The sequence below is a fragment of the Pseudopipra pipra genome, chromosome 20 (assembly GCF_036250125.1).
Source record: "Pseudopipra pipra isolate bDixPip1 chromosome 20, bDixPip1.hap1, whole genome shotgun sequence".
Classification (NCBI taxonomy): Eukaryota; Metazoa; Chordata; class Aves; order Passeriformes; family Pipridae; genus Pseudopipra; species Pseudopipra pipra.
The window spans coordinates 5,145,101-5,171,809 of record NC_087568.1 but is presented as its reverse complement, the minus strand read 5'-3'; the positions used below and the strand labels follow the sequence as shown (position 1 = coordinate 5,171,809).

At 60.1% G+C, this 26,709-nt stretch overlaps 1 protein-coding gene across 1 annotated transcript in view; it reads left to right on the top strand.

The window, feature by feature from the left end:
- The window catches only part of HMCN2 (hemicentin 2), a 35,162-nt gene extending 8,501 nt beyond the window's left edge, over positions 1 to 26,661 (top strand). The window contains exons 17-79 of the mRNA XM_064676889.1: positions 37 to 132; positions 474 to 598; positions 871 to 1,015; positions 1,107 to 1,219; positions 1,476 to 1,632; positions 1,798 to 1,960; positions 2,569 to 2,696; positions 2,838 to 2,946; positions 3,205 to 3,374; positions 3,844 to 3,939; positions 4,049 to 4,225; positions 6,989 to 7,108; positions 7,274 to 7,435; positions 7,655 to 7,936; positions 8,492 to 8,659; positions 8,824 to 8,937; positions 9,132 to 9,218; positions 9,721 to 9,912; positions 10,316 to 10,489; positions 10,859 to 10,972; positions 11,225 to 11,367; positions 11,534 to 11,684; positions 11,902 to 12,120; positions 12,339 to 12,452; positions 12,595 to 12,782; positions 12,956 to 13,052; positions 13,321 to 13,482; positions 13,876 to 13,989; positions 14,107 to 14,238; positions 14,715 to 14,858; positions 14,959 to 15,118; positions 15,440 to 15,564; positions 15,648 to 15,831; positions 16,016 to 16,113; positions 16,428 to 16,700; positions 16,799 to 16,989; positions 17,064 to 17,145; positions 17,397 to 17,533; positions 17,656 to 17,797; positions 17,994 to 18,141; positions 18,405 to 18,532; positions 18,660 to 18,816; positions 18,923 to 19,044; positions 19,286 to 19,450; positions 19,554 to 19,661; positions 19,753 to 19,887; positions 20,142 to 20,276; positions 20,399 to 20,589; positions 20,913 to 21,126; positions 21,291 to 21,425; positions 21,497 to 21,687; positions 21,765 to 21,846; positions 21,993 to 22,262; positions 23,023 to 23,172; positions 23,377 to 23,514; positions 23,677 to 23,798; positions 23,896 to 24,133; positions 24,255 to 24,317; positions 24,412 to 24,540; positions 24,660 to 24,980; positions 25,196 to 25,312; positions 25,571 to 25,697; positions 25,818 to 26,661. Of these exons, the coding sequence (XP_064532959.1) occupies positions 37 to 132; positions 474 to 598; positions 871 to 1,015; positions 1,107 to 1,219; positions 1,476 to 1,632; positions 1,798 to 1,960; positions 2,569 to 2,696; positions 2,838 to 2,946; positions 3,205 to 3,374; positions 3,844 to 3,939; positions 4,049 to 4,225; positions 6,989 to 7,108; positions 7,274 to 7,435; positions 7,655 to 7,936; positions 8,492 to 8,659; positions 8,824 to 8,937; positions 9,132 to 9,218; positions 9,721 to 9,912; positions 10,316 to 10,489; positions 10,859 to 10,972; positions 11,225 to 11,367; positions 11,534 to 11,684; positions 11,902 to 12,120; positions 12,339 to 12,452; positions 12,595 to 12,782; positions 12,956 to 13,052; positions 13,321 to 13,482; positions 13,876 to 13,989; positions 14,107 to 14,238; positions 14,715 to 14,858; positions 14,959 to 15,118; positions 15,440 to 15,564; positions 15,648 to 15,831; positions 16,016 to 16,113; positions 16,428 to 16,700; positions 16,799 to 16,989; positions 17,064 to 17,145; positions 17,397 to 17,533; positions 17,656 to 17,797; positions 17,994 to 18,141; positions 18,405 to 18,532; positions 18,660 to 18,816; positions 18,923 to 19,044; positions 19,286 to 19,450; positions 19,554 to 19,661; positions 19,753 to 19,887; positions 20,142 to 20,276; positions 20,399 to 20,589; positions 20,913 to 21,126; positions 21,291 to 21,425; positions 21,497 to 21,687; positions 21,765 to 21,846; positions 21,993 to 22,262; positions 23,023 to 23,172; positions 23,377 to 23,514; positions 23,677 to 23,798; positions 23,896 to 24,133; positions 24,255 to 24,317; positions 24,412 to 24,540; positions 24,660 to 24,980; positions 25,196 to 25,312; positions 25,571 to 25,697; positions 25,818 to 26,160 (9,677 nt within the window). The 3' untranslated portion in view covers positions 26,161 to 26,661. The remainder of the gene's footprint in view (positions 1 to 36; positions 133 to 473; positions 599 to 870; positions 1,016 to 1,106; positions 1,220 to 1,475; positions 1,633 to 1,797; positions 1,961 to 2,568; positions 2,697 to 2,837; positions 2,947 to 3,204; positions 3,375 to 3,843; positions 3,940 to 4,048; positions 4,226 to 6,988; positions 7,109 to 7,273; positions 7,436 to 7,654; positions 7,937 to 8,491; positions 8,660 to 8,823; positions 8,938 to 9,131; positions 9,219 to 9,720; positions 9,913 to 10,315; positions 10,490 to 10,858; positions 10,973 to 11,224; positions 11,368 to 11,533; positions 11,685 to 11,901; positions 12,121 to 12,338; positions 12,453 to 12,594; positions 12,783 to 12,955; positions 13,053 to 13,320; positions 13,483 to 13,875; positions 13,990 to 14,106; positions 14,239 to 14,714; positions 14,859 to 14,958; positions 15,119 to 15,439; positions 15,565 to 15,647; positions 15,832 to 16,015; positions 16,114 to 16,427; positions 16,701 to 16,798; positions 16,990 to 17,063; positions 17,146 to 17,396; positions 17,534 to 17,655; positions 17,798 to 17,993; positions 18,142 to 18,404; positions 18,533 to 18,659; positions 18,817 to 18,922; positions 19,045 to 19,285; positions 19,451 to 19,553; positions 19,662 to 19,752; positions 19,888 to 20,141; positions 20,277 to 20,398; positions 20,590 to 20,912; positions 21,127 to 21,290; positions 21,426 to 21,496; positions 21,688 to 21,764; positions 21,847 to 21,992; positions 22,263 to 23,022; positions 23,173 to 23,376; positions 23,515 to 23,676; positions 23,799 to 23,895; positions 24,134 to 24,254; positions 24,318 to 24,411; positions 24,541 to 24,659; positions 24,981 to 25,195; positions 25,313 to 25,570; positions 25,698 to 25,817) is intronic.
- The last annotated feature ends 48 nt before the right edge of the window (positions 26,662 to 26,709 follow it).

Sequence of the window (26,709 nt, the reverse complement as noted above, 5' to 3'; positions counted from 1 at the left end):
CCCATCAGGCTCAGGCTTGTCCCCACTGTGCCCCAGGTGCCTCGCTGGATGACCAAGCCATCTACGTCTGTGAAGCCCAGAACGAGTTTGGGAAAATCCAAGCGGAGGTCAAGCTCACAGTCACTGGACACGGTTTGCTTTTCCATGCTTTGGTTGGTGTATTGATCCTGGCTGTGCTGGCAGTGAGTGGCAGATTGGAGCAGCCACGTCTGCACCCGAGCTAGCTGTTGGGACTGCTCAACAAACCCCAGGGCAGGGTTTGGGTAATGCCCTTGCATCTCTTTGACTTAATGCACTGACATGTGCTTGAACCCAAACTGTAGCGAATATCCCCAAATTCTTGAGGGAAATAAATCTTGTGCAGAGCTAGGATCTGGACCCTGGAAAAAAGGTGATCCAGATCCGCTCTCCTGGGTGTTCCTGGCCAGTTTATCACCAATTAATATTGTTTCCCTTTCCCCTCTTTCAAGCAGCCCCAGAAATAGCTCTTGCATCCCCTGTGGTCCACGCGCTCCCAGGCCAGCCTGTGTCACTGCCCTGTGTGATCCTGGCTGGGAGGCCATTCCCAGCCCGCCGCTGGCTGAAGGATGGACAAACGGTGAGGTTTCCATGCCTGCTGGGGTGGTGGGTGGGTGAGTGGGCAGCTGCCCTGCAGCAGGGGCTTTGCTGCAGGATGGGTGTCACAACCTGCCAGGCTGAAGCTGCTGGTGAAAGATGCCCGGGGAGCGTTTGTGTTGGGAGGGTAATGTGGCTTTATCACCACATCAGGATGTTCTGTTGCTCAAGGATCAGTTTCTAGATGTGCCCTAAAGACACAGTGATAAGGTGGTGTTTGACTCCTTGACTGTCCTGCTCTCTGCATGTGCCCAGGTAGCCCCAAGTGACCACTACTCCATCCAGGCTGATGGGAGCCTGCACATGGACCAGGCATCTCAGGGGGATGGAGGGAGGTACACCTGTGAGGTGACCAACGCCCTCGGCTCACACAGGCAGGACGTGTCCCTTGTCATCCACGGTGAGTGACAGGGTGCTGGGTGTCTGAGCACTGCTCCCTGGGGAGATCTGGCCCTGGCCATGCAGGGTGAGGTGCTTCTCTTCCTTCCCAGTTCCTCCCAGCATTGAGCTTGGCCCTGTCCTTGTCACTGCCACTGAGGGAGAGGCTGTCACCCTGCGGTGCAATGCCACTGGTGTGCCCCCCCCTACGGTCACCTGGGCCAAGGTAGGTGACAGGGACAGGCAGGCTGCTGTCCCTCTGCCACCCAGCTTTGGGTCACCCTGGGTGCTGTGTTTGAGGGTAGTGTAGCTCTCTAGTGTGGCTGTGGGTGCCTGGAGAGTTGGCACCAGGCATCCTGGGAAGCTGGGACCAGGACATGGCTTGCTCTGATGGGTCCAGAGCCCTCTTCTTGCCCTTGGGCTGCTCAGCTCATGGGACAGTCTTTGCTGTCTTCCTCCCTTCCCTTCCCTTCCCTCTGCAGGGCACAGAGCCCATTTCGCTGAGTCCACAATACCACCTTGACCCTGATGGGACCCTCCTGATCCCTTCACCCTCCCCTGGGGACGCTGGGACCTACTTCTGCACAGCTACCAACGCCGCAGGTTTCTCCAGCCAGGAGATGCAGCTCTCCATCAGCAGTGAGTGCCCAGGACTGCTCCAGATGGGACTGGCTGGGAACACTCATGGCTTCCTTGGAGCACCTATCCAGGTTCCAGATGGGTTTGCAGGATGGGAAGAGAAGCGATGAGGGCTGTGGGGCACCTGAGGTGTCCCTGCACCAGCTGTGCTCCCTCTCCATCCAGCGAAGCCCAGGATCAGTGTGAATGGATCACAGGGGCCAGACCCTGTCACCGTCCTGGCTGTCCTGGGGCAGGAGACCACCCTGCCCTGTGAGGTTCAAGGATATCCCCCTCCCTTGGTGATGTGGAGCCGACAGTCCCAGCCGCTGCCTCTTGCCACCACGAGGTAAGGAGGGTTGTGGGTGCTGGGGGCCCCTAAACTCATGGGCCTGGATCTTGGGGTTAAGCACTTCTTTCCCTGTACCTGAGGATTGCTGTGGGATGGGGAAGCAGGGAAGGCGTCTTGGGTTTGCTCTTCTTGAGGGACTGTGGTGCCTTGTTGTTCGTGTCTGGTTTCCTGTGGTTGGCCTGTGCTGTTCCCCAGATCTCAGCTGGGTTGTCCTCACGTGGTGGGTGATTGATGGGTGCACACGAGGAGGAATCTGCAGCCATGGGCTGAGATGATGTTATGTCTGTGGAGCACAGGCAGGGCTGGGAGCGAGAGCGTGGCCAGCTCCAGCTGCAGGGGCTGTGCTCCCTGGGGACCCCCATTCCCCTTCATCCCCCTGGGCTCATGTGCTGCCTTGTGCTGAGCTCATGCAGGGGCTAAGCAAAGGGGATTTGCCCCCATGGGCAGCACTGCCACCCTTCCTGAATGGGAGGTGGCCCTGGGGATCTTCTCTTGGCTGTCTCAAGGCAATAGTGAGCTCTCAGCCCTTAGCTCTTGCCTGGGGGTAGGTGATGGTTGACATGGCTGTTCCTCTTATCCAGCATTTCTTTTCCCTCTCTGTCAAGATACAGTGTCCTCCCTTCGGGGTCCCTCCGTCTGGCCGAGCCCCAGGTGACAGACACCGGGCTCTACACCTGCACAGCCACCAACACCGCGGGGAACACCTCGCTCACCTACAGCCTGCACGTCCAAGGTTCACATCTCTGCTTAAAATACTCCTCCCAAGGGCTTAATGTACCACTGGGGTCCTGCACCCTCCAAGCCCTTGGCTGCTCCCACATTCCCATGCCAGTGCCTGAGGGTGGTCCCAGCCTGAGGTCCCCTTTCCCCCCAGCTCCGCCCCAGCTGTGGATCGGCGATGGGGAAAGTCACCTGACAGCAGTTGCCAACACCTCCCTGAGGATTCACTGTCACGCCATGGGCACCCCTCCACCCCAGATCCAGTGAGTACTGCAGAGGGGTGTGTCCTGCCTGTCATCCCAGGATGTGTGATAGTGACCTCTGGCTTGGGGTGTCCCTTAGGAGGCATCCATTTCTCCTCCTTGCCTCTGGTATCCTCTGCCTAACGATCTGGGCACTGCCAACCCAGGGGACAGTCCTTGCTGCCAGCAACCCACAGTTCACCCCGCTGGTGTGCAGGGATGGGGGGCGAGTGGTGGCAGGACAGACCAAGGACTTGCTCCCTGTCCCCTTCCCCACAGGTGGCTGAAGGATGGGCACCCTCTGGGCGAGCAGGACAATGTGGTGGTGTCTGAGGACGGTGGGACTCTGCTGATCACCCGTGTGGGGCTGGGTCACGAGGGGCTCTACGTCTGCCAGGGCAGCAACTGGGCAGGGGTGGCCCAGGCGGAGGTGCAGGTTTTGGTACATGGTGAGCACAGCACCTGGGGCAAGACCCAATATCCATCCCATGTGTCTGGGAGAACATGGCTGGCCAAAGGGCTGGGTGTTCTTGGCCATGCTTTTTGGTAGTTGTAGATTCATTACCCTGATGTATTGGGTTCTTGTCCTTTGTCGATGAGGCTGAGAGCTGATGGCCACTGACACCCCAGTAAAGCATAGCATTCATCCTTGGTGGGTGCTTCCAGGGGCAGGGTCTTCCCCAGCCCCATTTTTCCTTCCCACCTCCATCAGGAGGATGTCACGGTGAAAGTGCTGGGTGAGAAACCAGGCAGGGAGCAGAGATGGGGAGGATGAATGTCTCATTGGGGTGGGGAATTAACCTGCTGGCTAGCTTGGGGAGCAGCAGTGAGCCCAGCTGCACTGCCCAGCCCTGCCCTGTGGTAGCTGCAGACAGCCTGGGCCATGCAGAGCTGATGATGGTGTGTGCTGGGTTACAGTGCCTCCAAACATCGAGCCCAGCCCGGTGGACCTGGCTGTCCCAGAGAACGGCACAGCATCCCTGGAGTGCCTGGCCTCAGGGCTGCCTGCTCCTCGTGAGTCAATCATCTTCCTTGCTCTTGCTCCTGCATCCCTGGGGCTTTCCCCGGGTCCCCTGGGTGAGAGGGACAGCAGTATTGCACCTCACAGCCTGGCTCCCTCCAGATATCACGTGGTACAAGGGGCATGAGGAGCTCTTGGCTGGACCGGGACAGACCCTGTCCAGGGATGGGAAGCGCCTGGAGTTCCAGCGTGCCCAGCTCTCCGATGCCGGCAGGTACCGCTGCGTGGCCTCCAACGTGGCCGGAGTGGCTGAGCTCTGGTACAGCCTGCAGGTCACTGGTGAGTGCACACTGAGAGAGGGGTGCTTCCCCCATGGAATCCCTCACGTGAGCACGAAACCAGTGGGGCTGTCCCAGCCCTTGGGACATATCCCTGGAAGGTGGGTTTAGCATTCACAATTCCAACCATGCAATCCCCTGCGTTCATCCCAAGCAATGTCCTAGGAAACCATGACCCTCTGGATGGGTGTTGCCTGATCTCCATCACAGTGTCTCCTGCCCACCCTGTCCCTTTTGTGTCCTGCTGTGCCTGGTGACATTTCTCTGTCCCCCAGTGCCCCCACAGATCACAGCTGGCCCCAGCCCCCTCACGGTGCTGCTGAACGAGCCGGTGACACTGGAATGTGATGCCATAGGGACCCCAGCTCCGATGCTGCTGTGGCTGAAGGATGGCAACCCAGTGCCCAGCGAGGCAATGGGTGGCCCACAGGTGAGACAAATCCTGATGGAGAGGGACTCACTGGAGATGTCCCTCCAGGAAGGTGCTCTTTTTTCTTGTCTGGCTTTTAGAAAATCAACTGCTGGAGCTGAGCAGGTGCAATGTCACCCAGACCTGCCCCATGTTTGGTTCATGGGGGCACAGACCTGCTCAGCCCTGCACTGAGCTTTCCTACCATGCAGGGCAGGATCGGGCAGAGGGTCCCCGGGATGTTTTGAGAATGGGTTCAAGGCAGGCTTGTGCCCATTTCCACATCCCTGCAAGGCAGCATGCAGCCCAGCTGCCTATGAGTTTCTCTGGTTCTGTGCTCATCTGGGCTGTCTGTGTCTTGGGGAAGCACAGATCCTCTCTGGTGGGCACGTGCTGTCCCTGCCCACCGCCCGTCTCCAGGACTCAGGGACGTACACGTGTGTAGCCAGCAGTGCTGTGGGGGAGGACAGACACGAGATCACCCTTGAGGTGCAGTGTAAGTACCCCTGTGCATCCCAGCCTCTTCCCACCAATGTGGGTTGGAGGTGATTCTTAGGACTGTGGGGCTGCTCTGCTGTCCCCTGGCAAGCTCACAGGGCTGGGGAGGATCAAAGTGGATGGCTTGGGAAAGGTGTTGCCCTGTTGATCTGGTTTCCAGTGCCCCCCACCACCCCGGGTGAGGAGGAGAACGTCACTGTCATCGTCAGCCAGCCTGTGACCCTGCAGTGTGTGACCCCCGGGGTCCCTGCTCAGGGGTCCCGCTGGCTGAAGGACGGGAGTTTGCTCACACCAAAGCCGGGTGTGCAGCTGTCTGCAGAGGGGACTGTGCTCCAGGTGATGTCCGGGGATACTGCAGGGGATGGCAGGGGAAATGGGGCTGTGAAAGCACCTGTCTCCTCTTCCTCACCCTTGCAAGAGAGTGAGTGCAGAGTGAAGGGATGTTCCAGCCCATGGCTCAGCACCATTCCCACCCTTCATGGTGGTTCCATCCCCATGCCTTCTGCTGGCACAAAATCCTGCCGTGGAGAGGCTGTGTGGGTCCAGCTCTGCTTGTGTGTCTGCTTAGTGTCTCTCTTTGTCTGGACAGATTGGGCAAGCCACCGTGCAGGATGTGGGCAGGTACACGTGCCAGGTGCCCGACCACCCTGAGAGACTCTACAACCTCCACGTGTGGGGTAAGGGCCACTGTGACTGAAACACCCCATCAGGGATGTAAATATATATACAGTGTGTGTATATAAAGGGTAGACTGTATGCTATTCCATTTTCATATTTAAAATATGTCCCTGAGGACATATTGATCCTTGTTTGGAAAACACCTGACCAAAATATTAACACTCAGCAAAATGACACACCTGGAGGTGTCAGGGAACCCCCGCCAGGCTGGGGTGAGAGGGGGGGAAAAAAGATAATGTTTGCCTGAGCCTTGGGGGGAGATTTCAGTGATGAAGCAGAAGTGGTGTCTTCTAGAAATTTGGGCAGCAGACTGAAGGATTTCCTTGCTGTTGCCAGGACTTTCCTGTCCTTTCTTTGCACTACATCAGTGCGGTGGTCACTGTAGGGACCATTCCCCTTCTGTCTCCCTGGCCAAGTCAGGGGGGATGCCAGTGCTGGCTCCAGGGCTGCTGCCAAGACAGCCACTGGCCACTTTTTCTCACTTGATCTGAGCGTCTTTGCAGCCTCCCAGACCACTCAGCACCTCCACAATGCCAGGGCCTGAGCCAGGGTCTGGCTTTTCTCAGGGATACTCTAGGCCAGTTGGTGGAAGTCCTGAGGGCAGGTAGCCAGGGAGTGGAGAAAATCCAGTTCTCCTGGTCTGGGCTTGTTCCTGCGATCCCTTCCCAGGGAAATGTTTGCACGTCTGCCGTCCTGGCTCGGGTGGATTGTTTGGGTTCTGCTGTTTTTGTTTTTCAGGGGTTTCTGGGTGTTGGGGTTTTTGTTCTACAAACTGATATCCCTCATGGGAAGGAGTTACTGTTTTCCAGCCAGCTGTATTTATGAGCAACTGAGAACAGCATCCGAATAATGGAAAGAGTTGGGTAACCCTCCCAGCGAGCAGGGCTACTTAATAAGGCTGTGTCTGGCCAACCTGACCTTGGCCTCTTGTGTGCCTGGCGTGGGATGCTTGGTCATCCTCTGCTGTGGGCCACGTGCAGTCAAAAGCATTGCTCACTTGGCTGGAGAGACAAGATTATTGTTTCCACGTGGAGCCAGGGCAGGGGAGTCCCGCTGGTTTTTGAGTGGCACCAGCAGAGCTGCAGGTGGTGTGTATCCAGCAGGATGGAGCTCCAGTGAGGAGCTGCCCTTCTCTTCTTGTCTGGTGCCATCAACGAGCTGCTCCTCTCATCCCTGCAGTGCCTCCGTCCTTCTCCTCAGCAGAGCCCGAGCCTGTGTCCGTGCTGGAGGGGCAGTCTGTCAGGCTGGCCTGCGAGTGCCATGGGATCCCCTTCCCCACCCTGAGCTGGCAGAAGGATGGTAGGGCACTGCTTCTCAGTCTCATCCCTCCCCACGCATGTGTTGACCCAGATGTTGGTCTCCTTGGAGCAGGGAGTGCTTTATGCTGAGCAGCATCCAGCTTCTGGGTGGGAACTGGCCCTGCTGGGAGCCTGACAGGAGGCTGCTCTCCCCTTTCCTGGGCAGGTGAGCCCCTCTCCACCCAGCCTGGGAGCCCAAAGCTGGTGTCCATGGGAGGGAGTGTGGTGTACATGGAGAAGGTGCAGCTGGTGGACGAGGGGATTTACACCTGTGAGTGCCGTAACGCCGCCGGCAGCAGCAGCAAGGAGCATCGCCTGGAGGTGCACGGTGAGCTGGGGGGCCCAGAGCATGGAGGACTCGTGGGGGTGGCTGAAGGTGTTGTCACCTCTCTCAGTGCAAGGTCCAGATGGACCTAAAAGCCATTGCCTGGTGCCTTGGGTATTTTGGAAGGGATGCTGTTACCTGGGCCGGCTTTGCCCCTCCGCGTGTGCACGGCCACGGGAGTTGCTACAGCGTCACCTCCCCCCTGTGTCCCTCTGCCCACAGCGCTGCCGAGGGTCCAGGGCAGGAACAACACCCCAAGGAAGGTTTCTGTCATCGAGGGTGGTCAGACAGTTCTGGAGTGCGAGGCCATGGGGATGCCACCGCCCTCCGTGACGTGGGTGAAGGACGGGCAGCCCGTGGCTGGTGGGGACGGGCTCCTGCTCACGGAGCAAGGGAGGCGGCTGCACATCCCCAGGGCAGAGGTGACCCACACGGGACGCTACACTTGTCTGGTGGCCAACGCAGAGGGGCAGGAGCAGAGGGAGTTTGATGTTGTGGTGCACGGTAAGGATGTGGGATGTGGCTGCTGGCTGGGGGGGGGTGCGTGCAGGCGAGATCAGGAGGGTGGTGATGTCCCACATGGAGCAACCTGATGTGGAGTGGAGCAGATCCTGGACAACCAAGCACACAGAAGGTCTTGGCAGGGTTAAGCTCCAGGAATAGCTGTAGAACTGTGTCCTTTAGGCAGGCATTTCTTTCCATAGTCAACACAGCAGATCATCCCACTCTTTATAAAGTCCTACCTAAGACTTGGGAAACCCCATGAGCTGAACTTGAGCTATAAAAAGCCTGAGGTGGCTCAGGGCGTGTGGCCAGCTTGGTGTCACACTGTAAGCCTGGGCTCAGGTGTGCAGCTAAGTGGCACATTCTGCTGTGGGTCAACTGTCCCATAACACCTTTGAAGTCGACACCTCCAGTTGATGCTAATGGTCCTTCTGGGTTTGCATCCTCAAACTCTACAAACCAGGAAGGTGGGGAAAAGCCAAGTTCACTCACTTTGCTTTCCTCTGATGTCTTGTGTGCTTTGACAATGGATGTCCCTCCTTTCTGCATCCCCAGTTCCTCCTGAGTTCCTTCAAGCATCAGGATTGACAACCAATGTCACCGTCTCACTGCAAGAATCCCTGACACTGACTTGTGAGGCCACTGGTGTTCCCCAGCCCACAGTCACCTGGTTCTGGGATGGCTCTCCTGTCACCCCCAGCGAGAACATGCATGTGCTTTCAGGTCAGGGATCTGGATGCTGTGAGAGATGAGTGCTTTTGGAAGTGCTTTTACCCCAACACTGATGAGTTTAAACTCATGGTGGAGCTCCAGTCCTACAGGAGCTCTGCTGGGATGTGTTGGTGCCTGGATCAGGGCCCTTAGACCTCTGTGCTCTGTGTTTCCAGGGGGCTGGCTGCTGAGGCTCACCCATGCCGGAGCACAGGATGGTGGCCGCTATTCCTGCCTGGCCAGTAACATAGCTGGGGAGGCCAGGAGGCATTTCTACGTGGAGGTCCTGGGTAAGGAGGGGTCTTCTGTTTGCTGCAGGATTCCTGGTGGGATTTCAGAGCTCCACCCTTGCAGGAACAGGCATGAGTTACGACTGGACATGCTGGGAGCTACAGTGCTTGAGCCCTTTGTGTCTTAGGATGTGAGCTCAGAGGCTCAGCGATGCTGGCCAGCTGCTGAGGTCCCTGGTGGCTTGTGTTCCCAGTTCCTCCCCACATCGAGAATGCAGGTGAAGAAGAGACAATCAAAGTGCCAGAGGGTCAGCCTGTCACCTGGTCCTGCCTGGCTGCAGGTGAGCATCAAGTGGGGAGGGGAGGTGGCATGAGCAGGTGAGAGATGGGGCTCAGGAACAGACCTGAGTTTCCCTTTGGGATGTGGAACAAACAGATGACTCCAGTCGAAGACTTAAGAAATTGTCTGAAGAGCTTTTTTGGGACAGTTCCTGGCTCTGCAGTTGGGCTTTCCGGGAAGCACTATAGGGTGGGGACGCCCACGTGAGGAGCTTGTTCCACAGTGTAAGCTCCAATCTTTCCCAAATGGTGCTAAAATTCCTCTCATCTGGTTCCTCCTTTAGTAACGGGAATAATTAATCACCTCCCACTCAGGACAGTTCTCTTTCTTCTTGCTGGTTCATCCAGCTGCCTCTAAAAACCTGATCCAGATCATGATAATTTTGATTTGGGCTGATGTCCCTGCTTTCCAGAAAAACTCTGGTGCAGTGACCCTGGTCAGGGTGTGCTCACACATGGAAAAGCTTTACACAAAGGCCAAAACCTGCTGCCCACCCCACACAGGAAACCCGCAACCTAAGATCACCTGGCTGAAAGACAACCACCCTCTTCCCAGTGGGGACACCTTCTCCATGCCCCCCGACGGCTCCGTGCTCCACATCCCCAGAGCCTCCCTGGCTCACGCCGGCCGCTACTCCTGCGTGGCCTCCAACTCTGTGGCAAACCAGACCAAGCACTACCTGCTGGATGTTTTGGGTATGAGATCCCTTTGGATGGAGGCAGAGCCTCAGGTGTGAGCAGACTTAAAGGGTTTTTAATGGCCTGTCCCAGGTAGGTGGTGAGGATCCCTTAGTCCTGCAGCCCAGCAGCTTGGCATGAGACCTGTCCCAAAGCCCTTGTGAGATCTCTTGGAGGAACTAAAGTGTCCACCTAGTGTAGGATCCATCTCTGATGGTGACTTGTGGAAGGGGGAATGTGTCTTCTGTGTCCCCCATGTTTTTGGAGGGCAGCAAGACAAGGCAGAGTCTAAAGGTGGCACATGCTGTGACCAAATCCAACTCCCTGACCTTGGATCATGCTCTCTGGTCGGGGAGGATGAAGCACTGGGAAGCCTAAGTGGGTGCTAATGCTGATCTGTCACACAAACCTGTCTCTGCAGCCACTCCTACCTTTGCTCAAGATGCCCACGATGCTGCTGCAGAAGAAGTCACAGTGATCATCAACAACCCCATCTCCCTGGTCTGTGAGGCTCTGCCATACCCATCTCCCAACATCACCTGGTTCAAGGACGAGGTTCCTCTCAAAGCATCTAGAAATGTCCTCCTGCTCCCTGGTACTGTGCTGGTGTCCACTGGCTTTGCACGAGTGCAGTAACCCCTTACTGCGTGTCTGGGGGAGTGGGAGCGAGGCCTTTTCTTGGTCTGGCTTTGCTCCAGGGCAGTGGGATGGTAAGTCATCATCCTGCAGGACCCAAGGGGCTCAGACCATCAGGTAGAGGCTGCTCTTCCCTGTGCTGCATCCTCTGGTAATAGCTAGAGCCTCCTTAGTGCTGGTTTTTATAAACCTGGCACCCGGCATTAGACCCCCCTGAGCCAGGCTTGCGGGTGATCAGCAGGTCCCTTGAGATGCCTTCAGGTGCTGCACTGGGGATAGACAGCTGGGGCTGTGAGCAGCGACCCTCTCAGGAGACCCCCTTTCCCAGGTGGCCACGGGCTGCAGATCCTGAATGCCCAGGAGGAGGACGCAGGCACATACAGCTGCATCGTGGCCAGCGAAGACGGGGAGGCTGTGAAGAACTACAACGTGAAGGTCCTGGGTGAGGGAGCTCTCCATGTCCTTCCTAATTCTTGCAGTGACCCCAATACTGCAACCAAGCCAGTGCTTATTCCTTTCCCTTCCTTTCCCTTCCTTCCCTTGGTCCCATACAGACACCTGAGGGACATCACTTACCAAGGGTCCATCTTTGGGTGTCAGCACTGCCCTGAGGTGCTGCCTATCACTGATTAGGGCAGAGCAAGGGTGCTGGGGGCTCTTCTCTCATCCCAGCTCTGTTGTATTTCCCCACTAGTTCCTCCTTGGATCTCCAGAGATGACCCTTCGGGGGAATTTGCTGTGAAAGAGGTGAAAACCAAGGTCAACAGCACAGTGATGCTGGAGTGTGAGACCTGGGCTGTGCCTGAGCCAACCATCCGGTGGTACAAGAACAAGCAGGTGAGGTCCTAACTGTGACCAGGGAGGAGCTGCTGGATTTGGGGACTGTCCCAGGTGGATGGAGTGGGAAGATATGGCTGTCTGGGCTCTGTTCTGCTCCTGGGGGTCTAATTCTCCTCCTGCCCTTCTGTTTCTCCCCTGCCCTGGGTCTGGGGTCTCCATGTAGCTCCTGGAAAGCACCGGACACCTCCAGATCCTCAGTGAGGGGCAGGTCCTTCAGATCAAACCAGCCAGTGCCTCAGATTCGGGGCATTACACCTGTGTGGCCACCAACGCTGTGGGCGAAGACGACAGGGACTTCATCGTGCATGTCCAAGGTGAGCCCTGGGTGGAGAGCCTGCACCCAGAGCAGTGGGTGTCTCAGCAAGAGAAGGGGTCCTTGGTGGGGTTCCATGTGGGAGCAGAGCAGGATGAGCAGTTTATGCCTGATGGAAAACATCTCCTTAGTCCTAGTCAGGCCCGGGTAGGTGTTCTGGTTGCACCTGGGGGTGTGAGTCCCTGTTCCCCACAGCTGACCACAGCCTGTCCCTGCAGTGCCTCCGCTCTTCCAGCAGCAAACAAGCCCCAGAGAAGCTCTTGAGATCTTCTACCGGGAGGAAGACCAGGATGGGGAGGTGACAGAGCACCGGCAGGCTGTCCTTGACCAGCCCACCGCGCTCTACTGCGACACCAGCGCCATCCCACCCCCCCAGCTCACCTGGTACAAGGATGGGGAGCCCCTCTCCCCCGGCCCGGGGGTGCTGATGCTGTTAGGTAATGGGCACAGACCCCCACTGTGGGGTTTAGGGGGCAGTCCTGCAGCAGCTGTGTGGGTTGAGAGCATCCATAGCATGGCAGAGGTTGGATCTTGTCCCCTTGCTCCCGCCAGCGTGCACAGCAGCTGTGGGACCTGCTGAGGCTGCATTAGGGGTCTGTGCATGGAGTGGTTGGAGGGGACAGCCCACAGACGTGCCCCTGTCCCTGTGCTGCAGGGGGCCGGGTGCTGCAGCTGCCGGCGGTGAGGGAGGAGGACGCGGGCACGTACACCTGCGAGGCGGCCAACGCCGCGGGACGGGACCGCCTGCACTACGAGCTGGAGGTGCTGAGTGAGTACAGGGCTGGGGGTGCTGAGTGAGTACAGGACTGGGGGGTGCTGAGTGAGTACAGGGCTGGGGGTGCTGAGTGAGTACAGGGCCGGGGGGATATCGGATGGAGGCACACGGCAGCCCCATAACCGCCTGCTTCCAGCTGCCCCGGCCATCCAGGGTGGCACAGAGGATCTGCCTGAGGAGGTGATGGCCACCGTCAATGGCACCGTCCACTTCAAGTGTGAAGCTACCGGGCACCCGGAGCCCGCAGTGTCCTGGCTCTGGAATGATGTCCCCATTGTGACTGGCCCACGGCACCAGATCCTGGAGGGTGGCACGGTCCTTCAGGTCGGTGTCCCCTTGGGCAGGTGGCTGTGCCAGGGAGGGACACGTGAGGGGATGGGGCACTTTTTCCTTCCAAAGGAGGCTGCCCTGGTCTCACCAGGAGCTTGGTCCCCATGGGAGCCCCAACAGCTCCCTGGCTCAGGGCAGCCCTCAGTGTGGGGGCTCCCCCTTTGCAGGTGGCCGCAGTGGAGGTGGGTGACACTGGCAGATACACGTGTGTGGCTGAGAACCCAGCTGGGTCAGCTGAGAAGCACTTCGCCCTCACTGTGCAGGGTAAGGCATCTCCCCTTCTCTGGGTCACTGATTTACCCCCCTCTGGCTCCTCCTCCTCCTCCACCAGCTGGAATCTCCCATGGCTCTGGAACTGCATGGCTGCCTCTGTCCCCTCGTGCTTGTCACGCTCACCCTGTGCACAGAGGTCGAGGTGCCACGTGCTCTGGGCAGGCAAGAGACGCTCTGTGCATGTGTCCTCCTGGGGAGAACTCAGCCTCTGTGGTGATGGTTCTCCTATGGCACTGTCTTTTGGGATGCGCTGGAGCAGAAGCTCCCCGGATTGTGGACACAAACCCCGAAAGCGTCGATGGCATCATCGGTGGCAGCGTCTCACTGGTGTGCGACGTCCGATCCCACCCGGCTGCAGAGATCGCCTGGTACAAGGATGGCCATGCCCTGTGGCTCAGTGAGGGGGTGACCGTCAGCCCAGGTACGGTGGGATGAGCAAGGTTGATAGCCTGTGCCCTGGGGCTTGGCACAGCCTTGGGCTCTAACTTCCCTAACCCCCCTTTCTGGGTGCTGCCTGTGGGACTTGAGCTCAGATTTTGGCCGTACCACACGGTAACCACGTGCTGCCAAATTATCTCCTCTGGGCTCTAAAGGCTGCGTCCTGAAAACTCTGTGTTGCCACCCCCCAGGAGCTCAGCTCCCTTTCTTTTTGTGCACAGTGAAGCCTCAGACCTGAAAGAAAGACTTTGATGGCCAGACTCCTCTTACATGGAGCTTGGCCAGCTGCTGGGGGCCCAGTCAGTTTGCTGGTGGGGTGGCCCAGACCTGGTCCTGCTCCAGCCTGACCTGACTCCCTGCTTTTGACTTCTTCCAGACTCACGGGTGCTGCAGATCCATCCCCTGAAGCTTTCCAGCCCAGGCACGTACACGTGTGTGGCACTGAACGTGGCCGGCCAGGATGAGAAGCGCTTCATCCTCAACGTCCATGGTGAGTGTGAGGGCTCAGCCGGGAGCTCTGCCTCTCAGAGCACACACCGAGGAACCAGGAGTGAACCCTGGTCTTTGTGCTCCTGCTCACATCCCCATCCCTGCTCCTCTGTCTCAGAGCCCTCAGGCATCCAGGACCTGCAGCAGGAGACACTTGAAGCTGACGTGGGGACCCCCCTCGTCCTGACCTGCCAAGTCAATGGGGTGGCTGTGCCCACTGTCACCTGGCTGAAGGATGGGAGCCCCCTGGGTATGTGTGCAGGGCACACCGTGCTGGGCTGCCATCCCCAGCCTGTTCCCCTGAAACAGTCCTGCCTCAGTTTCCCCACTTCCAACCCTGCTGCAAGAGACCCTCAGGAGCTCATAGGGAGGGGGCACAGTATGAAAGAGTTGGTGTTTTCCCTGAGGGCTTTTAGGAGACCTCAGATTCAGTCCTGAGGCTTGAAGCAATGGGGTGTGGGTATGAACCTTGATGGAGGGAGATGTGGGTGTGAGTTCTCTGGGTACCAGCCCTTGGGGTACCTGCTGGGACAGGAGTTTGCCCTGAAACCAGTGGCTCTTTTCTCCTGTAAAGCTCCAGCAGTGCAAACTGCAAAATCTCTGCTGTGCTTTAACAGTGTCCCCAGACCTGGATCCCGGGGGTGGGAAGGGGGTAGCACAACAATGAGCCTGGGGATGGTTCAGTGGAGGAGCAGTGCTCAGCCCTCTTCACCTGTCTCCTTGCAGAGAGCAGCCCAGAGCAGGGCTTGGTGTCTGGGGGGGCCCAGCTCCAGCTCAGCCCCCTCCAGCCCTTCCACCAGGGCCGATACACCTGCCTGGCCCGGGGTCCAGGGGCTGAGACACGCAAGGACTTCGTGGTGCTGGTGCGAGGTAGGGCTTCCCCAAGGCAGCCAGGTGTCCGTGGGCTCTCCTTCAGAGTGGAGCCTTCCTCCCCCTCCTCTCCCTCAGCATCCCCCTCTTCTCGGTGCAGTGGCCCCTCAGATCATCAGTGCAGGGCTCCCCAGTGAGCACAGCGTGCTGGAGGGCAGCAGGGTCAGGCTGGAGTGCCGGGCCCAGGGACAGCCCACCCCCCAGATCTCCTGGCTGAAGGATGGGCAACCCCTGGAGCTGCAGCCCCCCTCACATGTCCGGTGAGTTTGGATGGGGGGGGCCACCCCAGGAGCTGACCACGGCACAGCCCTGTCTGTGCCTCAGTTTCCCCACGTGCAAAATTGCCATGCAAGGCAGGCTGAGCTCTGCTGCTTCTTCCCATTGCTTGATCTGGCACATGCTCATGGCAGCTCTTTGCTGAGAGCTGCTGAGACAACACCATCGTTGGTGTCCAGGATGGTCACTGTCACCCTGGCATGGTCCCAGTTGATGCCTCGGCTGCGACCAAGCACAGAGCACCTCTGCCCCGTGGGCACGTTAGGGATGGGCACACAGGTCACTGCCCTGTCCTTCCCACACAGGATGTCCCCGGATGGCAGCTCCCTGCTCCTTGAGGGGCTCCAAGCTGCCGACTCGGGGGCGTACACGTGCCTGGCCCGAAACAGCGCGGGCGAAGACACGCGGCTGCACACCCTGAGCGTGCTGGGTGAGCAGGGCTGGGACCCGCGGGGCAGTGCCAGGGCAACCCGCCCCCGACAGCCCCATCATCCCCTCTGTCCCCCCGCCCAGTCCCTCCCACCATCGAGAGAGGTGCCGATGACCCGGAGGTGGTCCGTGGAGCCCTGTCCGCAGTGGTGACACTGGAGTGCCGGGCACGGGGGTCCCCTCCGCTGCACGTGAGCTGGCTGAAGGACGGGCTGCCCCTCCGCCTGTCCCCTCGCGTCACTCTGCTGTCGGCCGGGCACGTCCTCAGGTGAGAAGTGACCCTGGAGTGATGCTCAGCCGCAGGCTTTGGGGCTGGTACCCAGGTTTGCGTGCAGGGATGGCCGTGGCTGCACCCCGAGGTGGCTGAGTGTCAGCGTGGAGACCCTGGGGAGCAGGGGGTCACCCAGAGCTGATGTCTCCTCCCCACTCCTCTACCCCACTCCATGGTCTAGGATCTTCCAGGCACAGGTCTCAGACGCCGGGCTCTACACCTGCGTCGTCTCCAGCCGGGCAGGGGTGGCCGATCGCAGCTTCGTCCTGGAGATACGAGGTATGGGACAGATAGGCTTGGGGAGAGCAGAGTGGGGGGCACCCAGGCACTGATTTTGCTGGCAAAGCACATGTTGTGCATTGTAGTCCGCTCCCAAACAGGGTCCTGAGCCATCCCTTAGCTGCTGGCCTGGGCTTGGAGGGGATAGAGCAAGGCAGGACCAGCCTGAAAGCAGTCCCAGAACACCCTGCAGGGAGGCTGAGCAACCTTTGGGTGCTCACAGGACACCAGGGAACTGCCAAACCCATCCCCAGTGCCTGGGGATCCAACTTTACTCCCACAGCCCCCCCTAAAGGAAATCCTTCCCTCCCCAGTGCCCCCTGTCCTGGAGAGCCCTGAGAGCAGAGAGGAGCAGATGGTGGCTGAGGGCTCTGATGTCACTTTCTCCTGCGAAGCCACCGGGTCCCCAGCACCGGCAGTGACCTGGCTGAAGGATGGAGAGCCCCTGGGGCAGCACAGAGACCAGGTGCCTGGTGGCCCACGGCTGAGCCTGGCAGCTGTGGGGCCATCTGACACAGGGGTGTACTCCTGCCTGGTGGTGAACGAGGTGGGGGAGGCCAGCAAAGCCTTTCACCTCCTGGTGATGGGTGCGTGTCATCCCCCTGGGACTTGGGAAGGGCAGCTTAGTTAATTTTTTGGGAGCAATGAGGGGATGAGTCCTCCTGCCTTGCCATGTGCCTTGCAGAGCCACCCCGTGTTGAGGCTGCATCCCACCCCACTGAGATGTCCCTCACTGTGGGCACCCCACTGGAGCTGACATGTGTGGTCACGGGTGTCCCCATGCCCACTGTCACCTGGGAGAAGGACGGACAGCTGCTGGCAGGGCCCTGGCTCATGTCGGGGAATGAGAGCACCCTCCGTGTGGAGAGCGCTGAGGTAGGAGCTCCTCTTTCTTCTCCCTATCTGCATTTTCTTTTGTGCCTCAATTTTTCCCTCTCCTGGCTGTGTAGGTGGCTGACTCTGGCTTGTACACCTGCTTGGCCACTAGCCCTGCTGGGGAGGACAGCAGGAGCTTCCACCTCAGCATCCAAGGTAGTGTGGCCCCAGCAGTGCAGTGAGGAGGGTGCTGCAGGATGGTCCAAACTCTGGGGGACCAGAGAGCTGGAGCACCCCTGTATTCCTCTTTGGGATTGGTGAGGGCTGTAAAAAACCTCTAAAGAAGGGTCTGGAGCACAGGATGATGGTCCTGCAGAGTAGGGTCCTGTGCACGACTTACAGGGACAAGTATGGAGGTGTCCAACACACGTTGCGCATCCTCTGACTCCCTGACGTGTGTCCCACAGCACCACCCAGCACTGAGAGTGCTGGGGAGATCCCCATCATCACGGCTGCAGCAGGGGGGCAGCTCATCCTGGAGTGCCCAGAGGATGCTGAGCCACCCCCCCACATCGAGTGGCACCGGGAGGGCTCCCCAGTGCAGGTACCTGTGACGGGACCAGGGATGGTGCATGGGCAGGGACTGGGATGAACCTGCACCAGCTCCGAGGGGCTGGCAGGGGCTGGTGCAGGGAGAGCTGCTGATAGGAGCTCCTGGGGGTTTAGGAGGATTCCCACAGGCAGGTCCTGGCCGAGGGACGCTTCCTGCAGATCCGGGCTGTGCGGGCAGTGGACGGTGGGGAGTACAGCTGCAGGGCCACCAACCCCATGGGGGACACCAGCCTGCGCCTTCGGGTGCAGGTCCATGGTGAGTGCTGCCCTTCCACTGGCCTTGGCTGGCCCTGAGTGCCAGCTCCTTCCCTGTTGAATCAGGGATGTGGAATATTATGGAGTGTCTCACGGTTGGACAATGGGGCTGGACTATGCCCAGCCTCCAGTGCTGCTCTGGGCTGGCATCCTCCATCCCTGAGCCCTGTCCCCCACTTTCTGTGATGCTGCCACAGTGGCCCCTGAGATCCAGCCAGGCCCTGAGGAGGTGAGAGCCCTGCTGAACAGCTCAGCTGTGCTGCTATGCCAGGCAGAGGGGTGGCCCGTGCCCCAGGTGACGTGGCGGAAGGACGGCCAGCTCCTGCCCCTTCCTGGGAGTGACAGGTATGAGGCTCTGCAGGTTGGTGACACCAAGAGCTGGCACTCAGATAGTGCCACCCTCCACATCAGTATGTCATTTGGTGTGCCTGGAGCAGAGGCAGCACTGTCACGCTGTGAAGAGCTGTGCTCTGTCCCCACACCAGCTCACTGGGCACTAGCTGCATATGACTGCAGCGGCACTTGTCACCTTCCCATCGACTGGTCACTGTGTGGTGCAGCCCAGCCATGCAGAGCCCCCACAGGGCTTCCTTGCTCTCCCTCCTCAGGCTGCAGCTCCTGCCAGGAGGTTCCCTGCAAATCAATCCCATCCAGGTCCAGGATTCAGGCCATTACCTCTGCATGGCATCCAGCCCTGCCGGCTCTGACCGCCGAGGCCTGAACCTCCATGTCCTGGGTAAGCTGGAGAGCCAGATGGATCCCTCCTAGGCTCACCCCCTTGCAACCCACCACTGCTGGGCTGCTCTCATCAGTGCAATGATGTGGTGCTGTCCTCTGCTTATCACCACCATGCCCTCCTGCAGTCCCTCCCACCATCGCCCCTGGGCCCTCCAACCTCACCCTGCTGGCTCAGCAGCCAGCCACGCTGGGCTGTGAGTCCTGGGGGTCCCCCGAGCCCCACATCAGGTGGGAGAAGGACGGTCGCCCCCTGAACCCACACCGCCCACCTGGCACCTACAGGTACACTGGGCACCTCGCCCACTGAAGGGTCCCTCTGTAACATGGGGTTTACCCCCTCTCACTGCTCCCCGTGGGACAGAAGTGACTCTGTGTTCTGCCTGCACAGTTTGCAGTCCTCAGGATCTCTGCTCATCACCAGCCCTGGTCCCCGGGATGAGGGGAGGTTCGAGTGCATCGCCACCAATGCTGCCGGAGAGGCACGCAAGGTCTTCCTCGTGTCTGTCCACGGTGAGGTTCTGGGGGCTGGGGGTCTTGCTAAGAGGGGCTTTCCCAGGATTTGTCACCACCTTGGGCGTGATGTGAGCGTGCTGCAGCCCCCCCGGGGTTGGATTCCCTCTCGAGGACTGGGCATGAGGGCAGGCAAGAGAAGAAATAGCTGTGTCCATGTGCACAGGGACAGAATCCCCTTCAGCATTTGCCATGCATCCCTGCTCACCTCCCTCCCTCCCTCCCTCCTTTCCCTCTCCAGTGCCCCCCACCATCGCTGATGACCTCACGGATGTGGTTGTCACCCGGCTGTCCCCTGTGGTCCTCACCTGCTACACCTTTGGTGTGCCCCCGCCCATGGTGTCATGGAGCAAGGACGGGGCTCAGCTGGGCAGCAGAGGAGGGGGCTACCGCGTCCTACCCAGAGGTACGGGCACAGGGCAGTATGGGCACGGGGCAGCACAGCCCCAGTGGGACAGTGGGTCCCTGCCAGCCCTCCTGCTGCCTCCCCTCTGCCCACTGTGTTCCAGGAGCCCTGGAGATCAGGCAGGCACTGCCTGCACACACCGGCCACTACACCTGCACGGCTCGGAGCGCTGCCGGCACAGCCCGAAAGCACCTCTGGCTCACGGTGCATGGTACGCACAGCTCCCGGGGTCCCACTTCTGGGGGCCCTGCACTCTCTGCCCAGGGTAGCCCTGGTGGGCAGCATTTCCCTGCTGCTTGCAGAGCCCCCTACTTTGAAGCCCCTGCCCGGCATGGTGATGGTGATGGTCAACACCAGCGTGGTGCTGTCCTGTGAGGCCAGAGGTGTCCCCCGGCCGGAGGTCACCTGGCAGAAGGATGGTGTTGGCATTGCCGGAGGTGAGCAGGAGCCTGCTGGAGGATAGCAGAGCCCACACAGCCTTTTCCTGGGGGAATATTTGGGTGCTGGGGGGTTGTAGGCATTCTAGCAGGGTGGGGAGGTGTCACTGTGTGTGGGTTCTCCTGGCTCCCAGCTGCTGCCCCAGGTGGGTGTGTTGGCTGCTGGAGCTGTTCCATAGAGACTCCCTGGGAAGAGGCACTTCTGTGGGGGAAGCAGTCCCTATCCTGCCCTTCATTCCTGCCCTTCCCCACAGGGCCTGGCCTGAAGGTGCTCCCCAATGGGCGGCTGCGTCTCCTCCGAGCAGCCCCAGAGGATTCAGGCACCTACCTGTGCGTGGCTCGCAACCCCTCGGGCACCGCTGCAGGGAGGACCAGGCTGATCGTGCAAGGTACAGCAGCAATCGGGGCCCCAGTGCTTGTCCCCTCCTCTGCTCAGCCCCTGCCCCAGCACCTCACACCAAAACGTGGCTGTTGAGGTGCGAACAAGTCCCTTCCCTCCTGCCCCATCCAGTGCCCCCCGTCATCGCAGCCGGCCCGCTGGAGCTGGTTGTCCTGGAGGGGCTGGAGGTGCTGCTGCCCTGTGCTGCCCGTGGTGTCCCCGAGCCTCGTGTGTCCTGGAGCCGGGAGGGAGCCCTGGTGCGGGGTGGTGGGGGGAAGGCCACTGTCCTGCCCTCTGGGGAGCTGCTGCTCCGGGATGTCCAGGTGAGCACCGTCCCCTCCTGTCACTGAGCCAGCTGTCAAGTCAGAGAGCTGAGGAACAAGTGTCTTTTGCTGCTGAAAAACAAGCCCTGGATACGTCTACCAAAATATATTCGGTAGAGAGAGCCCTGTGCAGTCCTTTGACACAGAGGCTGGAGGGTCAGGGTAGTGTGGGTTTGCTAACGTGGACTGGAAAAAATGGTTGTGGCCAAGCCGTGGCTTTTTAGGTGCACAATAACCAGCAAAGCCGTAACACAGTGAGCCAGGGCTGCACCTGGACTCCGGACTCAAGCTGACCCCTCTCATCCTACTCTTTCCCGGTGCAGGAAGGGGATGCTGGGAGCTACTCCTGCATTGCAGTGAACTCGGCTGGGAGGGCAGTCCAACAGCTCTCCCTCTTCATCCATACCCTGCCCACCTTCACCCTCCTGCCCACAGACATCACCCTGAACTGGGGCGAGAGGCTGGACCTGGTGTGTGCCGCCGTGGGCAGCCCCCAGCCCCGCGTCTTCTGGACGGCCAACGGGCAGCTCATCACTGGTACCTGGGCAGAGAGTGCTGTGCTTGGGGGAGGACGTGATCCTGGTGCCATCCTAGTCCTCGTTCCACCTTTCAGGGCCCCTGGGGTGCCAGCCTGTCTGGCTGTGCGGGGTTGTAACCAGCTGGTCCCCAACTGCAATTTTTTGGGGGTTTGCACCCCGCAGATGGTGTGTCGGGGCAGAGTGGCAGGAGCACCCTGCGGCGGGAGGCAGCCACCCGTGCTGACAGCGGGACCTACGTGTGCCACGCCGAGAACAGCGCCGGTGCCATCAGGGCCACCGCCTTTGTCTCTGTCAGAGGTAGGTGCTGGCAGGGAAACTGGGGTGCCCAGTCAGCCCCCTCCTCTGCCACCTCTCTCTCCCTTTCCCAGAGGCACCCATCATACAGGGGGACCCCAGCACGTACCAGGTGGAGCACCCAGGAGGTGATGCCCTCCTCGACTGCGATGCTCAGGGTCACCCTGAGCCCCTCATCCACTGGAGCAAGGACGGGGTGCCGGTGGTGGCCAGTGGGCGCCTGCGCCAGCTGCAGAACGGCTCCCTGGCCATCCAGGCCGTGGGGGTGAGTGGGGCCTTCAGGGGGCTGGTGCATTTTGGGGAGCTTTCATGGCATTGTGCTAACGCTGTTGGTCCTGCTAGAGCACTGATGCAGGGCACTACCGGTGTGTGGCGGAGAATGGTGCGGGCACAGCAGCAAAGGTCATCACCCTGGTCCTGCAGAGTGAGTGCTACCCACTTCTGCACCCTCTTTTTGAGGGACTGCAAACCATGCCACCCCTCAGCCCCGCAACCATCCCTGACCCCTGGGGAGCAGTCCCAGAACCGCTGGAATGCTGCAGCACTGCCTGCATCCCTTTCCCTGCCCAGGTGCCCCCGTGGTGGCGGTGACACCAGGAGTGGTGACAGCACATGCTGGGCAGCGTGTGCTGCTGCACTGCATCGTGTCAGGGGAACCCACACCCTCTGTGGAGTGGCAGCGGGATGGGGAGCCGCTTCCCGAGGGTCCCCATGCCCGTGTCCTGCCCAATGCCACCCTGCTCCTGCCTGCTGTTGCCCACCGTGATGCCGGCAGATACTCCTGCCTCGCTCGCAATGCCCTGGGTTCTGCCATCGCCCACAGCTCCCTGGATGTCCAAGGTGAGTGTCTGCCCTGGGTTCAGGAGCTTCTGGCTGGCTCGGGGGGCTGGGGCTGCCCACAGTACTGTTACACCCTGGGGTAAGACCTCCAGCATGGTGCTTTGGAGGGATATTGCCTTTTCTGGCTTGCTCTAAACCCTGTGATTCATACTCTGGTTTGCCTTCTCCTCTCTTCCACTGCTCAGCAGAAGGTCTGAGCCCAAACAGACCCTCACCCAAGCAGCAACCATGTGCCAACCCACACTCACCTCTCCTCAGCTTTCCTGCATTTGCTGCCCGTGATTAAATTCCCATCTCCCAGGGGCTCTCTAAATGCACAGGCACATCCTCTCCTGCTGCCCCTCAGGAGCAGAGAGCCTGGATGGATAGAGGAAACTCCAGCTGCCCTGTGTGCCCCTGTGTGGCTGCTGGCATTTTGCTGCCAGGCATGCTGGAGAAGCAAATAACAGCTTGGGGCCACTGCCAGGACCATGATGTTGATACAGAGCAGGGTTTGGGGATGTCAGTGCATGTTGGTGTGATAAGACACAGGCACACTCACAGCATCCCTTGTCAATGTGGCACTGCTGCCCGGAGCCAGGGGGTCTCTGGGGACTGTTCTTGCAGTCATGCAGGGACACTGCCTGCCTTGCTCCAGCTTTCACCTCCAGAAAACAAGATTTTCTTGACAAGGAAATTAGTGAGAGTCAGCGAAGCACCCCGCTCTCCCACAGGAGCACAGCCCCAGTGCTGCTGCCTGACCCCATCTCTTTTGCCCCAGGGGAGCTGCACCAAGTACGGGGCCGCCTGGTTGGTGTCATCAATGCCCACAAGCTTGGTGTCTCCCCCCTCGATGCCAGCATGGTGGATGACCCACAGTCCGGCACCACCACCATCCGGAGCAGCATCGGGAGCATCCCACCCACTGTAGGTGAGTGGTCACCTCTGCCCTCACCCTTGGGAGGGTTTTGACCTGTGTCAAGTGTCAAAACTGGGGGAAGGATTTTTATTTCCTTCTTCCCCCAAAAGCAGCACCCAAATCTGTGCCATGTGGGCATGGAGGAGTGGGGCAGGCTGGGTGCCCCCTCAGGAGGGTGCTGGCTCCCTGGTGACATGTTTTCTCTCCCATCTCCAGGACCACTGATGCAGATGCTGGTCACCATCATTGCCCCCATTTACTGGTCCTTGGCACACACTGATGGGGTGACCCGAAGTGGGTTCCTGCTCACCCAGGGAACCTTCCAGCATGAGTCACAGCTGGAGTTTGCCACAGGTTAGGGATTCCAGCAGCCCCAGGCAGGGGGAGCCTGGTCAGCTCCTGGGGGAACTCGGACTCCATTTCCCCAAGCACCGTCTCCAGGCTGAGCTCCTCAGCCAGAGGTGGAGCTGTGTTTGGGGGTGCCATGGGCTGCTGCTCACCGCTCCCCCCTGGCAGGGGAGCTCCTGCGGGTCACCCACCTCGCCCGGGGCGTGGATGCCACTGGTGCTCTGCGGCTGGACAGTGTGATCAGCGGCTCCGTGCCGGACACCATCGGCGAGGCCGCAGTGCTGCTGCAGGTGCCGGCGCTGCCCGTTCTCCCTGTGGGGCCACGACTCTTGTGCTGGGAGCATGGGGATGGTCCGTGGCCTGACCCCTCTCCCTGCCTCTCCCCAGGACTTCAGCGAGCGCTATGTGCAGACGGGCACAGGGCAGCTCTCTGGGGGTTCAGTGCAGAGCTTCCTGCGGGATGGGCACATCCTCCGTGCCCGCTGCAATCACACCCTCGTGTACGACCCCGCTGTGGGCCCACAGCTCCCCCGGGTGCAGCACCTCCGGGCCAGAGCCATCACTGCCTCCTATGACCCGGCCACAGAGCAACTCCACTTCCAGCTCCGTGCCTTGCTTGATGCAGGTAATGAGGGGAGTCCCAAGGATGGGGATGGAGACACTGGGATCCCTTAGTGTCCGTGAGGGTGCAAACACCATGTCCCTGCAGTGACATGTCCCTTCTCATTCTCTTTGCTCAATCCCAGGGGCTGATGGAGACCAGTGCCCACTGGGATTCATCCTGGACCCTGGGCAGCTCTACTGCGTTGGTACGGACCCTTCCCGAGGGGGGCATGAGGGTGGCAAAGGGCACCTGCTTCCACTTCCCCATCCCCCCAACCCTGTCCTCTCTCTGCTGCCCAGATGTTGATGAATGCACCGAGGGGTCCCACGCCTGCCGCTACAACCAGCTCTGCCAGAACACTGCAGGGAGCTACCGCTGCCCCTGCCCTCCCGGCTACCGCGCGCTGGGCGTTGGCTGGCCCTGCCTGGGTATGGGCTGGGCTCTCAGGGGACACATGCTTGGCCACAGGGCCATGGTTGCCCCCCTGCCCTGCTACAGCCTCAATTTCCCCATCCAGCTGCAGCTCCTCATCTCTTTCCTCTTCCAGACATCAATGAGTGCCTGCAGTTTCCCCCACCGTGTGCCTTTGAGTGTCGGAACCTTCGGGGCTCCTACGAGTGCCTGTGCCCCCCTGGCAGGATCCTGCTGCCGGGTGGACAGTGTGGCACAGCAGGGACGGATGGAGGGGACACAGTGGGCAGCACGTCCCGGGACACCCCCCTGCGCTGGCTGGGGCCGAGGAGCCGCCCATGGGGACGATCCTTCTACACCCAGCTCGCCCTGCGCCGCGTGGCCAAGCATGCAGGGACGGGTGCCCGGGGCCCCCCCTGCCCTACAGGCTATGTCAAGAGGAATGGCACCTGCACTGGTGAGTGTGTGTCAGGGAAGGCTGTTGCAGATTGTTCAGAGGCTGCTTTGTCCCCAAAAAGTAACTCCTGTGCCCATTGCTGCCCTGTCCCCCACACTTCGTTTGCACCCTGTGGTCTTGGCTGTGCTGAGAAAGGGAGGTGAGAGTCAGACTGTCCCAGGGCAGTGGGCAACAGAGGGGGCTGATGCTTCTCCTTCATCTCTCTCACCCCACAGACCTTGACGAGTGCCAGTCGAACCAGTGCCAGCACGAGTGCAGGAACAGCCCGGGCAGCTACCACTGCCTGTGCCCCCCTGGCTACCAGCTGCTGTCCAATGGGAAGACCTGCCATGGTCAGTGTGGGGGGTGCCAGGGGGATGTCCGGTCCCCATAGTGCCCTGGGTGTCATCTTTCTGGGGCTGCAAGTCTTTCTCCTTCTATGGGAGGGTTGTTTCCAGGCTCAGCACCCTGCAGAGCCTGAGTTTTTGTCCTGCTCCCCCAGTGTCTGAGAGCCCGGGGAAGGGGTGGGAAGGTGTGGGGGTCGGGGTTTGAACCTCCTCCTCAGCTGTGGGCACCCAGTACCCTCAGACTTGTTCCCTCTCTCCCTGCAGACACGGATGAGTGTGCAGAGGGCACAATCCAGTGTGACTCGAGCCAGATGTGCTTCAACACCCGTGGAGGTGCCCAGTGTGTTGATGTGCCGTGCCCAGCCGGGTACCAGAGAGGCTCCAGCCCAGGGTGAGTCGTGCTGTGGGGCTCGGGGTGTCCATTCCATGCTCCTCGTGTCACCGTGGACCCAGGTGTCCTGCCTGCTCTCTGACACCCCCCACATCCCACGTTCCCCCATCTCCCCTGCAGGGTGTGCGTGGGTCGCTGTGCCCCGTCCTGCGGCCCGGCCGGCCCCCCCACGCTGCGGTACGAGCTGCTCACCCTGCCCCTGGGCATCGCTGCCCGCCGGGACGTGGTGCATCTCACCCCGGGCTCCGCCCTCCGCCACCGCCCCGTTTTCACGCTGCTGGAGCAGGACCCCGGCAGCCCCTTCGCCCTCCGCACCGAGCAGGGCCGCGGCATCATCTCCACCCTGCGCCCGCTGCGGGACCCCGGCACCCACCGCCTCAAGGTGCAGGCGCTGGCCCCGGGTGGGCAGAGGGCACCCAGCATCTTCCTCCTCCTCATCTCTGTCTCTCCCTACCCCTACTGACACAGCCAAGGGACAGGAGGGGACGCAGGTCATATCTCCTCCTGTCCCTCCCCACCGCACGGGTGGGGCACGTGGCTCAGGGAGCGCTGAGCTTGCACCTCTCCCCTCTCTCCCAGACACCCCCTCACCCCTCAGTCGTGTTCCCTCCACCTGCTGATGATCCCTGACTCAGCAGGGTCCCTGGAGGGACAAGATATCCCACCAGCCTCTTGCAATCAGGTCCCAAATCCCAGAGCAAACACAGCTCTGGATGGCCTTGGCTGTGATCAGCTCCCAGGTGTGGGGGTGGGAGGATGAACTGGTCAGGGGTGCAGGGAGGGATCCCCCGGCCTGGGGAGGGCACAAGGCACCCTGGCATTAACCATGTATTAAATTGAAATAGTTGGTTTTGGAATTTTTTTAAATCCACTTGGTTTCTGTGCACACTTACTGATTTATAAAGGTGTTTTGTGGTTAAATATCAACCTTAAGAAAGCAGCTTCCTTCAGCATGTGGGATGGGGATTCCTGGGGCTTTGGACACCTCTCTGCCTGGCCTTGGACCATAGAA